This window comes from Ailuropoda melanoleuca, chromosome 8 (assembly GCF_002007445.2).
Source record: "Ailuropoda melanoleuca isolate Jingjing chromosome 8, ASM200744v2, whole genome shotgun sequence".
NCBI classification, from domain to species: domain Eukaryota; kingdom Metazoa; phylum Chordata; class Mammalia; order Carnivora; family Ursidae; genus Ailuropoda; species Ailuropoda melanoleuca.
In genome coordinates, this window is record NC_048225.1 from 102141413 (window position 1) to 102154701 (window position 13289).

At 39.8% G+C, this 13289-nt stretch overlaps 1 protein-coding gene and 1 long non-coding RNA gene across 7 annotated transcripts in view; one reads left to right on the forward strand and one right to left on the reverse strand.

Moving 5' to 3' along the window:
• The window catches only part of PPP1R12B (protein phosphatase 1 regulatory subunit 12B), a 204915-nt gene that overhangs the window by 135696 nt on the left and 55930 nt on the right, over positions 1 to 13289 (forward strand). Inside the window, exon 20 of one of the 6 annotated variants that reach the window (XM_034667052.1) lies at positions 5514 to 6470. The exons of the other annotated variants lie outside the window; for them this stretch is intronic. Within the exon in view, the coding sequence (XP_034522943.1) occupies positions 5514 to 5621 (108 nt within the window). The 3' untranslated portion in view covers positions 5622 to 6470. Of the gene's footprint in view, positions 1 to 5513; positions 6471 to 13289 lie in introns of those variants that run through there. 6 annotated transcript variants of the gene reach the window in all.
• On the reverse strand, positions 4145 to 10385 carry LOC109490587. The gene is made up of 3 exons (XR_004627339.1): positions 10329 to 10385; positions 7120 to 7259; positions 4145 to 4197 (listed from the first exon to the last, which is right to left on the reverse strand). It is a non-coding gene; the product is annotated as an uncharacterized LOC109490587 (long non-coding RNA).

The following is a 13289-nucleotide window of genomic DNA, read 5'->3' on the forward strand; positions in this document are numbered from 1 at the left end:
GCAGGAGCATTTCTAGAGGTTATGAACATTCATGGGGGTACTTTTAAGGGTCATGGTGATGGGGGAAGTGCTACATGCATTTAGTGGACAGGGGCCAGAGATGCTTGATGTCCTAATATGTCCCATATAACAGTTGTCCCTGCAGCTTGCTTGACTTTTGACTGTCTTCCTAGACAGTCGTAGATGAAAACTTCTCTGTTATCTGAGTCTAAAACCAAACTTGATTTTATGTATAAACTCACATTTTATGGCAGAGAGTATCTAAAAATTCAACCACCATGTAAACTGAGGAAAGACCGTAGTTTTAGTTTTACTCATTCCTGATAGCACTCCCACTTGTATAAGTGGCATTGTTATAAAACACGTTCTACACATCTGCATCTGACTTCGATCTTCATGGCAATCTATAATGGGTCCAAGCCTCTGATTATTTCATTATACCTTCTAGTATTATTGGCTCAAGAGTTTATACGTTGAGATAAATATCTAAATTTTTGTTTTTCTTCATAGTTTATTGTTGATTTTTAAAATGATTTAGGCTAAGTTTTATATCTATGAGTTTTATTTCAGGATAGTAAGGATTGGGGGGGCTGTTAGAAAATATTTGTTATGAAAGGGCATTCTTTGTACTATGAAGAACAAGAAAATATTGTCCAAAGTTACACCACTCAGAGGAAATTACTGTTTAGCATTCTGGTGAATTTTCTGCTGGTATTTTCCCTAAGTTGTTGTTTGTTTGTTTTTTTTAACATACTCAAGACCAACTAATGACATTTTTAAGAAAACGATCATTTCCAACCTGAGCATTCCTGGGACCCCATCATTACCATGATGACAATCTCATAACATTGTCTTCAAAGCACTGGGGTCCAACTGTTTTATTAAAGTAGTCAGTCCTGTGATGGCTTTGATTACAGAGAGCCTCCAGGAATAATTGTTCTCTTTCAGTTGGAATCTGAAGGTTACCTTAGTTATGAAAGTATTCATTTCTTCTGTTGATAGCATGGCTAGAGAGCTTTAACCATGGCTTAGGCTTAGCTAATGTCAGAGTTCTAGCCCCATGATTGAGGTAAAAAGCTTAGTGTGGGATTTGCAGCTGTTTTTCAGCAAACGGAGTGTTTATAGATTTGCCCCAGCAGGAATGTTGCCCTCAAGGCGGTAACAGATGTTGCCTTTAAAGATCTTATTCATGTAGGACCTGAAAGGTAGGATAGTTGGGGTAAAAATGTAAAGATAAATGGTTACAATGTAAAGATAAATGGTTACAACCTACCAGTCTTAATTTTCTCTATACTGTCGCAGTTTTCGATGAAGTAAGTTCAAGAATCAGCAGCCATTTAATGACATGAATTTCTGTCACAGAAAACCCATAGTTTTATATCCAAATATGATTTTTCAAGAGAATCTACATACAGGTGTGACTTACCAGTATGTGCTTTTGAAAATACTTGGCTTTTTTAATGCTTTGAAAATGTTTTCTTACACCCTGAACTCTTACACCTTAAACTATACCAATGTTATTGAGTACTGGGAAGAAAGGAGGGACATTTTTAAGACCCATTGGCATAAGTCATGGGGACTTAAACCGTATGGCAGCTATAGTTTAAAATGCTGTGTTTCATGTTTGAAAGTTGCTGAGAGAATAAAACTTTAAAGTTCTCATGATAAGAAAAAAAATTCTGTAACTATGTTGAGGGTTTTTAACTAGACTTATTGTGGTGTTTATTTTGCAATATATGCAAATATCTAATGTTGTACACGTGAAACTAATATGTGTGTCATATACAGCTCAATTAAAAAACACTGGCAAATTAATAGCTCAAACTAAAATAACTTAGCTGTTGAGGGACTTTCAAAAGTGATATACCAAATTGGTGAGTCATGGGGCTGTCTACGGTTACTGAATACTTAGTTTCTCATTTCTCCAAATGTCTAGTATAGCTGTTTGCTGGCTCTTATGGAGGGTCAACACTGCCTTCCTGAGGTCCATAGGGAGGGCAGATGTCTATGCCTGTTCTCCAGTGGTGGGTACTGGGAGAGGGACGATGGCAGCAGGGCCAGCCTAGTTTTCATCTTTGGTACATTACACTCTCTAGGTCAGGGCTTAACAAACCTTTTATATTAAGGGCCTGATTGTAAATGCTTTCTACTTTGTGGTCCTTCTAGTCTGTTGCAACTACTCAGCTCTACTATTATAGTGGGAAAGTAACCATAGACCGTATGTCAGTAAGTGGAGTGGCTATGTTCCAATAAAACTTTACTTATAAAAGCAAGTTGGTGGGCTGTATCTGGCATACAGCCCAAGCCACAGTTTGCCAGCCTCTGCTCTTGGTTACAAATTCAGAAATGTTTGCTGACGTAAACATGACTCCAAATGTCAATTTGTTCTCATCCAAACACTTTTCTGGTAATTCAGCATTTTTCCAATTCCTCTGATTCTTTAGTACCATTGACACTTTGTAGGGCAAGGGAAGTCATTTGGAGTGATACATGTTGTTTGTCCTCCCTTGGAAAAGCATCAGTTTTGGTCATGCTGCAGAAAACAAGCTGAAAAGATTCCCGAATGAAGAAGTAAAGGAGGGAGAATTTCTCCCATGTCATTTTAAATGCAGTTTCTCTGTTCTGTCTTAGTTCATTGCCTTTTTTCTTTCTTAAACATTTTTTTTGTCTTTTTAATGAAGTATAGTTGACACACAAGATTACATTAGTTTTAGGTGCACAACATAGTGATTCAACAAGTGTATAGGTTATGCTCTGCTCGCCACAAGCCTAGCTACCATCTGGTAGTTCGTTACCTTTTGAGGAGAAAGTCTGAAATGGTTGATTCTCCTAATATGTCCCTATCTGCTTTTTGCATCTGATCCTATCCCTTCCTACCTCCCAAAGACCTGACTTTGAGGATAGCTAAAATTACGGTTGGGGGATCTATAATCACTTGACACTTGAGAAATTCTGCTTTTTTAGGCTATGGCCATAAATAAGTTTGCCTTTCAGGCTCACAGATTCTTGGAAGGGTACCTGTCATTCACTTTAATTGCTGGTTGTCATTTGAATTCCTTAGTCAGGAGTAGGTTATGGAGTTTATTAGTTTTTTTGCCTTGTTAACTTTCAGTCTGCAGAATACATACAGGAAGAATTTGGGGGAGATTTACAGAGGGAGTGACAGAGATCTTTAAAGCTTTGACCTTGGGCTTACTTGAAATGATTGTGAAGAGGAGTGGATTTTTGGAAAGAGAAGCTAAAATTCTGGTTATTGAACAGCTTTAAGGAAAAAAGTGATGAGAGCTGACAGTGACATGTCACAGTAAAGACTCATGTAACATATGGGAATCAATGATGGGTTGGCACAATTAATTTTGTGCCAAGTAAACAAAACCAGATCCTTTCTATAGAATAAAGTTCTGCCTAATTTATGCCATGTTGTCTAAGAAGTCTCTCCAGTGACCTCTTGTTCTCGAACAAAACTAATGAAATATTGTTTGGGCAACTTTTAAATCATTTCTGGGGTGTTTGACTTAGAGCTAAGGGTAAGTACGGATACTGCTATCCGGCAAGCTGAGCCATTTTCAGTAATTACATAATAGGTGAAGCGTCTATAGTAGTCTTCCTCAAACTTGTCAATAAGAATCATTTGGGTCTTTTGTTTATAGTACAGGATTTCAGGCCTCTCCCCCTTGAGATTCTGAATTAGGAGGGGATGTGATGGTGGAGGGTAGAAAGCTTGGGAATCTGTATTATAATAGAAGTCGGGTCCTAGGTGGTTTCTTAACAGGCAGTTTTGACAAACAGGAGATTGCTAATATCCCAGGTAGGTCATTATTAAAAAGTAGGATTAACTATGGCACACTGAGGGGACTTAGAGCCAATCTCTGCCCCTTCCTCTACTCCAAAAATGCCCATTTAACCCACAGAGGATCAGATTCTTAAAGGCCCTCTAGGACAGTCCAGTCCCATTCAGGAAGTCTTTGGCTCACATAGTAGCATGCATTTATTCAGTCAAGAAATGGTTATTGGTTACCTAGTATGTGTCAAACATTATGCATTAGGGATACAGAAATGTATAAGGTAGACAATGTTCCTGAGCCTCATAATACTCACATTTTAATGGGGCAGGAGGTATTCCAATCAGACGTACAAGTTGAGGTATCACATAGGCAGTTGAACGTAGGAATCTGGTGTTCATGGGAGATATTAGAGCTGGAGATAAAGATATTTGGGAATTATTGCCTTAGAGATGATACTCAGAGATGGTTAACTGGGTGAGATCGCTCAGGAAAAGAGCATAAAGAAGACGAAAGAATCCGTGACCACGCCCTAGATTACTCCAGGGCCGGCTCTATACAAAACAGGAATATTTCTTCCATTGGAACAGGAGAACATACACAGAAAAGTTGGTGGATCTCATATAGCAAAAATGGAGTAGTTGTGATCTGACTTTCTGTTACACACAACATACACACACAATTTTTTTAATATCTAGAGAGTCTATTAGTGTCCCAGTGAAAGATAATGAACTAGGTTTCTAATATTAAGTGTGGTTTAAATGGGAGGAACTTAAGAAATATGAAAACTCAACAAGACTTGATATTTTACTGGATGTGTACAGTGAACATAAGGAAGAGTCTAGAGTGGTTGAGAAGATACATGGATTGGTAGAAACAGTATTGGCTTTGGAGCCAGAAAACCTACGTCCAAAGCTAGTTTCATCTCTTACTAGCTATATGGTCTTAGAAAAGTAATTTAACCTCTGAATTCTGAAAGTGCTTTAGTTGACTATAAAAGTGAGGTTGTTATTCCTATCTTCTAGTCTTGATGTAAGGACAGCAGTAATAATGTATTTCACTTTAAATAGTGCCTAGCTTTAGCAAGTTTCTAATTAACGAAAGCTGCTAGTATAATAGTACTTCAGTCTCCCCCTTCCCCCCATCTTTGAGCTTTCACACTTTATTCCCATTTCCTGGAATGTTCTTCCTCCTACTTTTACTGCCTCTTCCTCTCCCCACTCCCCCCCCCTTTTTTTTAAGATTTTACTTATTTATTTGACAGAGACAGCCAGCGAGAGAGGGAACACAAGCCAGGGGGAGTGGGAGAGGAAGAAGCAGGCTCCCAGCGGAGGAGCCTGATGCGGGGCCCGGATCCCAGAACGCTGGGATCACGCCCTGAGCTGAAGGCAAACGCTTAACGACTGCACTACCCAGGTGCCCCTCTCCCCACTCCCTTTTTAACACCCATTCATGATTTAGGTTAGGCCCCACCTAGGTCCTCCAAGAACGCTTCCTTTGACCCCTCCTCAGAGTAAATAAGGTTCTCCTCAGTATTTTGAGTTAATTTTTAATACACAATGATAATTATTACTATGTGGTATTCACCAATTAAACTAAAATCCTTAAAAGCAAGATCTGTTTCTTGTTCATTATTTTAGCTCCCCAGGATCTAGCAGAGTATCTAGTATTTAGGTATGTCTTCTATGAAGATTCGTAGAACAGTCCAGTTAATGACATTCATGTTTCCAGGGCCGGCTCTATACAGAGTTTATACTCTATACATGCAGTTTTGATGACTGCATGGATGACGCTGTTAATGAGATTGGGAGTTCAGGAGGAAGAACATGTTTGCCGTGAAGATAATATGTTTGCTTTTGGACATGCTGACTTTGAGGTACCTATCAGACTAATGAAATTAAATATTCTACAGGCAATTAGATACATAGGCCTGAAGTGTGGGGAGGTTTGAGGGCTAGAAATAAGGATTTAGAGGGTATCAGCCTGCTAGTAATAGTTTTGAACTATTGTATGTAAAGGATGATATTTTCCAAGAATAACTTGTAGAGCAGTTGGTTCTCAACTTCTTTTCTTCCCCATTGTTGTGAGGGATGCACTCATGTGAGTAACTGTTCAGTATCACAATGATTCTGAAGCAGGATGGGCAAAAGGAGCGCATTCCTTAGGGGAGGCCTCTCAGAACGTTTGTGGGGTGCTAAGGAGGATCACTGCTGTGAAAAATGAAGAGTAGACAGTTTAGAACAGATGCCGGACCACACCAGTGCTTAAGGGATAAGCCGAGGAGAGAAGGTGCCCATGAAAGAGATCAGGGAGGAAATGGTCAAAGAAGAAGGAAAGAAGCCAGGAAAGAATATGTTCCATCAAACAAGGGAATGAATAGTTTCAAGGACTCAAGGTGACCGAAACTTAACTTCATATAGCTCAAGCAAAAGGCTTATGTAACTGGGAAATCTGCACATTGATCCAGGCTGGTGTCAGGCATAGCTAAATTCAGGAGGCTAAAACTTGGTCATCAGAGTTCTGCCTCCTTCTCTGTGTAGACCACAGAGGAAGAATATCTTCTCTGTCTTAGTGTCCATCTATCCAATTGACCCTGTGTGTCAGGTAAACTTCCCTGGACCAATTTCTGTAGCCAGAGATTAGACGGTTAGAGGGGCAATGAAGCATAGTGGTTAAGAGTCAACACTTTGCGGGGCGCCTGGGTGGCACAGCGGTTAAGCGTCTGCCTTCAGCTCAGGGCGTGATCCCAGCGTTATGGGATCGAGCCCCGCATCAGGCTACTCCACTATGAGCCTGCTTCTTCTTCTCCCACTCCCCCTGCTTGTGTTCCCTCTCTCGCTGGCTGTCTCTATCTCTGTCAAATAAATAAATAAAAATCTTAAAAAAAAAAAAAAAGAGTCAACACTTTGGAACCAAGGCATTTGAGTTTGGATCCCTGCTCTGCAACTTATTGTGCAACCTTGGGCAAATTACATACTCCTTCTGTGCCTCAGTTTCCTCAGCTCTAACATGTAAGAAATAACAGTAGCTATCACGGAGGGCATTTCTTTCTTTTTTTTTTTTTTTTTAAGATTGTATTTATTTATTCGACAGAGATAGAGACAGCCAGGGAGAGAGGGAACACAANGGGAGTGGGAGAGGAAAGCAGGCTCATAACAGAGGAGCCTGATGTGGGGCTCGATCCCATAACGCCAGGATCACGCCCTGAGCCGAAGACAGACGCCCAACCGCTATGCCACCCAGGCGCCCCACGGAGGGCATTTCTTTAAATGAGATAAAACAGATAAAGCTTACACACAGTGCTGGACATGGTAAGTGCTCAATAAATGTTAGCTACCATGGTGATGGTAATGATGATGACAATGGCAGTGATGGTCGAGATAATGAGGAAGCAGCAACAGCAGCTACCACTTGCTGCAGGGGTAGGGTTAGGAGAAGGTCAGCTACATGGATGGCTCCCCACAGGATGAAAGGATCCTGTTACCAAAAGAAGAGAAAGGGATAAAGTGCTGGAAAGACAAACTGTAGCTACCACAGTCCTCTGTAATCATATCCAGTTTGATTCTGTAATCCACATAGAGTCTGAGAACCCCAAAGTACACAGTGGATTTGGCAATAAGGAGATCTTGCTGGCGTGTGAGAGCAGTGTGGTGGTCTGGTTATCACCGAAGTGGTGGTCCCTTCTCTTTGTGACTGTCTGCAATAATGATCTTGATGAATTTCCTGGGGGTTAATAGCATCTAGTTAGTAGGCATTTGCTCTGTAGGCAAAGCTCCAAGATGGTTTGCTGTTAAAGGGAGGTAGGGAGGTAAAGAAAGTCTTCATGAAGACTTAAAGAGTTCAAACACATCTAATCATCATATCATTTGGCAGAATTGTGGTGACTATCTGATTCCTGTGGTGAGTATCTGATTCCATGCTTTCCTCTGAATTGGGCTTCCTCCTAACAGTCCTTATTCCACATTTCTGCTTCCTCTCCTTATTGAGAACAAATGATAGATCAACATTCTTGCCTGCTTCTGCAAGCGTATTTTGAAGGAATGAAAAGCAAATATTCCTCTACCCCAAAGGAGCATTTTCCATGTTATGCTAGCCATTATGAAAGGAGCTAGTTATTGGATGAGCTAGTGAGATGTGATTGTCAGTCAGTCAGGTTCTCATTACTGATAATGTGGCCCAGACCTACCATGTTTTCTCTGACCACCTTTTTACCTTTTTTTGTGTTTCACTTACTTGTTTACAGCGTGCCTTCAGAGAGAAAGCCTAATTCAGGATTGACAAAATTCTGCTAAGCCACGCCAAGGTTATTGTAGCTAAAGAAGTTTAATAGAGTGCAGTTGTGGAAAACAGCCCTTAGAGGTTCTGGATTAATCTAGAATGGCTTCCTGAAAGAAAAATTCTGGAAGAATTATGTGGGAAACTTTTCTTCCCAGCGTTCCCCCTCCTCAGTCATCACCCGAGAAAAATGACACAAATAAAAGAGCTATATAACAGATAAGTATTAGGGAAAAGTGAAGAACTGAGAGTTCTAGCTTCCAGCTTGACCATTAATAAAAGCACATTACAATGTAATAACGAATAAGCTGTGAATAAGCTGCTCCCAGCTATGTATTTAGGTTAGTCCCTTAAACAAAATTTCTTCCGGAATTTACTTCCTGAAAATGTTTTTTTTACTGCAGCCTACTACTGAGCTTCATGGAATGAATTTGATTTAGGTAGTAATGATTATTAGAAAACTATTTCAAGATGGACAACTGGTTAACATCTATAAGGGAAAGTATATAACCTCCCTAGTATTTGAAACTATAAATTAGTATCATAAGTAGGGCTTTTTTTTTTCACCAACCAAAATAGGCAAAGATTTTGAAAAGATAATGCCCAGTTTATTTGAGAATGTAGTGAAATGGGCCTCCTTGTATTTTATTGTTGGGAATGCAAATTAATACTTCCTTTTCGGAAAGCAAATTGTCAAACGATGAAAAGCCCCAAACTGATAGAGAATTTCCACTTACGGAAATCTTTCTCTAAGAAACAGTCCTAAGTGTAAGCGGGTCGGGGAAGCTTTATATACAGAGATTCTCATCACAGTGTATATTTTATGTATGTAGCTCTATAAACATTTATTCATTCAATAAATACTTGAGTACCTATTATGGGAAAAGCTGTTTGCTGGGTACTATTGAACAAAACAGATTGAGTCCATTTAGCTGTTTGTTATAGTGGAAAAATTGGAAACAACCTAAATGTCCAGTGTTCTGGCAGCAGTTAAGTAAACTATGATTCATCCATGCAATGGATTACTATGAGTCATAGTTTGCTTTACTGTTCCCTGACACTAGCCATTTAGGGATGTTTCCTTGGAACAGATTAGAGTATGAGGTAGCCATTTAAAAATGAGTTACAAAGGTAGTGTAATAACCTGCAGATATGCGTATGAGAAAAGATTACTGAAGGATCTAGATGCACAATTATATATGTAATAGGAGTATGACTGTGAAGTGATAGAGGGTACCCAGGCCCAGGTAAAAAGACCAGTGGGAAAAGTCTCCAGGGTGTTACCAGCGATTGTTGTGTTTCTAAGATGAGACTAAATATGACTGGCTTTTTTCTATTTTCCTTCACTTTCTTTAATGCTCCCCTGTTACTTGTTTTTTTTTTTTTTCCTTAAATGCTTTGGCCACACAAACTTCCCAAAAGTGAAGGCTTGCCTGAGAGTGAAGACCGCTTGAACCACGTGGGAATTTTGTCAGAGCACTTTTTCCCTCTCTGGTGACGGGTTGCGTGTTTCTGATGGAGTGGACGTTTTGGGTAGTGGAGTCGAGAAATCTGGACACCCACCCCGTCCCTTAATATCGTCTGTGTCCACACACAGCAGGGTAGATGCGGTGTAGTGTGCCTCACATATAGCAGTGTGGATGGTAAGGTGTCTTTCAATGAATGTTGTTTTTTGGTTTTGTTTTTAAAAAATGTTTTTAGAATGTTTTCTGAAGACTGCTTAGGAGTGGGGCTGGTTATATGCTAATTCTCCATCTTCACACCTATGACATTGGAATCTACTTGGCTTTTAGTGCAATGTGGTGAAATTAGATAGTTCATATAAATTCACACTGTGACCATAGTCAAAGCGCCCAGAAGCTCTAAGATTCATTATTGAGTTTTCCTTGCCACCTTAATCTAATTTTTAGATTTTTAATCCACTCTTCCTTCTTTTCAGTAGAACTCCAACTTTATTTTTTCCTTCCTCATTCTCTTCCCTACGTTTCTATTCACATGGAATTTCTAGTTGTGCAGACTTTACAGTGTGCAGAGTCAGACCCCTCACAGCCTGTGACTCTTTAGCAGGCTGCTCAGTTTTGCCCCTCTCTGCACTTCGATGTGATCAATGTGAGATTTATTTTCATTGTCTTCTCAACTATCAGTGACAGACGTGTTTGTAGAAAAGACCTGTTTTCCTTTGTGGTGTCTGAGACTGTGTGTAGGGGTTTTGTTTTAGTCTGGCTTGGTTTGCTTTTCTCTATTTAAAACTTAGATTGTGTCTACACCCACACAGAAACGTCACCCAGGCACCAGTAGGCTGTTCCTTTGCAGAATGGTGATCAGAGAAAGCCACACGTCTGGTGATTTTGAGTTTCGGTTTTTGAAGACTGATTTCAGGAATGCATGGTTTTCTTCCTTTACCTGTAAGGCAAGTTATTTACTCAGCACACTGAAGAATGGAAGACTCGGCATACTTACGAAGTACCAAACTGTTGAGATCACAGAAAATTATTTCTGGAAGGTACTTTAGAAGCTATTCTAGCCCAACTCCCTTTTTTTAAAAAAAAAAAAAAAAAAAAAAATGCCTGGGGCCCCAAAAGGGATCATGGCTTAACCTATGCTGTACAATAGCTTAGTGGCAGAGATTGAACTAGAACAGTTCTGAATTCCCACATCAGCATTCTTTCCACTGTGCTGATGGCTGTCTTCCAGGTGCAGGAGTACAGGTGGTGCTTATTACAAGACTCCGCTGGCTGCAATGCTGTACCTAGGATTGTGGAAAGCACCCTCTTTTGCTCAGTCTGATTCCATTTATGGTAGAGTTTGTACACAATGTCTACAAAAAAGTCTGCTACTGTCCCAAGTTTCTTACCTTTTTAAAATCATCTTCCCAGTCTGTGACATATTTCAATCCAAACTACTTCCAAATAATCAGAATATTCCTCCACTACAGTTGATTTTGATTTAGAGCCTTTGTTTATAGACTGGTGAGTTTAGGAGAATTGAACTGTTATTATTTCAAAAATAAAAGCTACACTAGGACTTCCAGGTCAGGATGGCAAAGTAAGGACACTGAATCCTGTTCCTCTCATTACAAAATTAAGAAGTAATGGGTAAATATTTTTTTTAAGATTTTTAAAAATATGCAATCATACTTAAAAATAAGAAAGAAAGTCTGTTTGGGCCAATAATGGAGAGAAAAGCCACTGTGGTAGGGGAGCTATAAATGGATATAGGCAACTGGGTCAGGGTTTTCTGTAAGGATTCTGTCTACTTAAAGCATGAACCAGGAACACACTATGCTGTCTGCAAATGGTGGGCTAGGCTAGTTCACCTCATCCCAGTAGCATTACAGAAGTATACTGTTTGTGCCTGACCAGAAATCGGGAAGGACAGCCAGAGGCAGCAAGCACAAGGACCCACTCAAGATAGAACCCAGAGCTGTCAACTTAAGACCAGGTCCAAGGCCAGCATCTTATCGGGTCTAAGCTAAGGCGATCTGAAACCACCCTGTAGAGACAGGTACTCCTATTATGACACTGTCATAGAAATTGAGTCCTCAAAATATTACAAAGAATTCATAAAATTTAAGGCCATGAAAAGCAGTCAAGAGACCCAACAAATGAGAGAGTTGTTACCCAAGAGAAAAGATAATAGAACAAACCCTGAAGAGGGTTTTAAAAAAGTTAAAATTCTCAACATACAAAAGAAGTGAAATCCCACAAAACAAGAATAACGGGTAATGAAACAAGAACAGAAAGGGGTGAGAAGGAACCACTTTGAAGTCTTGGAAGTGAAAATGTAATATTGAAATGAAAACAATATCTAATGTGTAAGTGACAGAAAAGAGAGACTGCACAGCATACTGCCTCCAGCTTCAGAGAAAAACCAATGAACTGGAAATAGGGTAGAGAAAACATCTCCGTGCAGCGTCGAGATGGAGGAGAGCTGGTACTGGAGCACAGCCTGAGAAGCTGGAACACACATCTGCCCAGAAGCACAAAGGAGCAGAGAGGGAACGAAACAGGCAGGATAATAATAATGAAGATTGCAGTTGAGTATTAATCCATGAAGGCAGGAGTCCTCAGAGTAGAAAAACCTCACCCATAAAGCACGATAAATAAACCCATAGCTACTAATCATTTTTTTAAAGATTTTATTTATTTATTTGACAGAAAGACAGGGAACACAAGCCGGGGGAGTGGGAGAGGGAGAAGCAGGCTCCCCGCTGAGCAGGGATCCCGACGCGGGGCTCAATCCCAGGGCTCTGGGATCATGACCTGAGCCAAAGGCAGACGCTTAACAACTGAGCCACCTAGGCACCCCTACTAATCATTTCTATAATGAAATTGTAGGATATTAATGATGTAGAGAAAAAAATTTTTTTAAGATTTTATTTATTTGAGAGAGAGTGAGCATGAGCAGGGGGAGGGGCAGGGGGAAAGGAAGAGAAAGAATCCGAAGCAGGCTCCATGTTTGGAGTCTGATGTGGGGCTCAATCTCATGACCCCGAGATCATGACCTGAGCCGAAACCAAGAGTCAGACGCCCAACTGACTGAGCTACCCAGGTGCCCTAAGAAAAATTTTAAATGCAAAGAAAAGATACAGGTAATGCATCTACAAAATGGTCGTCAAATCGGCGTTAGGCTCCAGCAGCAGTAGGCAACGGTATCTTCCAAGTGCTGTGGAAAACCAGTTATAAGCCTACAGCTCTGTGCAGTGATTTCTATACACAAGAGTGAAATAAAGGCATTTGCAGATACACAAGGGCTAACTTCTCAATCCCAAACTCTTACTAATAATGAAAGAACCAAAGGATGTTCTTCAGCAAAAAGAAAAGTATATGCAGAAAACAGTGGAATACTAGAAGCAAAAGTGTTAAAATATGGTGATAAAGCTAATTTATTTCTTTTACGTGTGAAAAACTGGATCTAAAATTCCAGCAACAACAACGTGTTAAAGACACAAAAGTATGCTAAGGTCCTTATTTTGAGTAGAGAGGATACTGATTAAATGTATAAACTTGTAAAAAAATATGTATTTAAATAATTGTGTGTTAAATGTAGGAACACCCACTAAAGTAATAGAAATATAGAAATAGAAAGTACAACTCCTAAATCAGTAGTGAAAATTGGTAATTTTTTAAAAAAACTTTTTAAAGTTTATTTTTTTACTTATTTAAGTAATCTCTACACCCAATGTGGGGCTCGAACTCATGACTCCGAGATCAGGAGTCACATGTTCTTTTG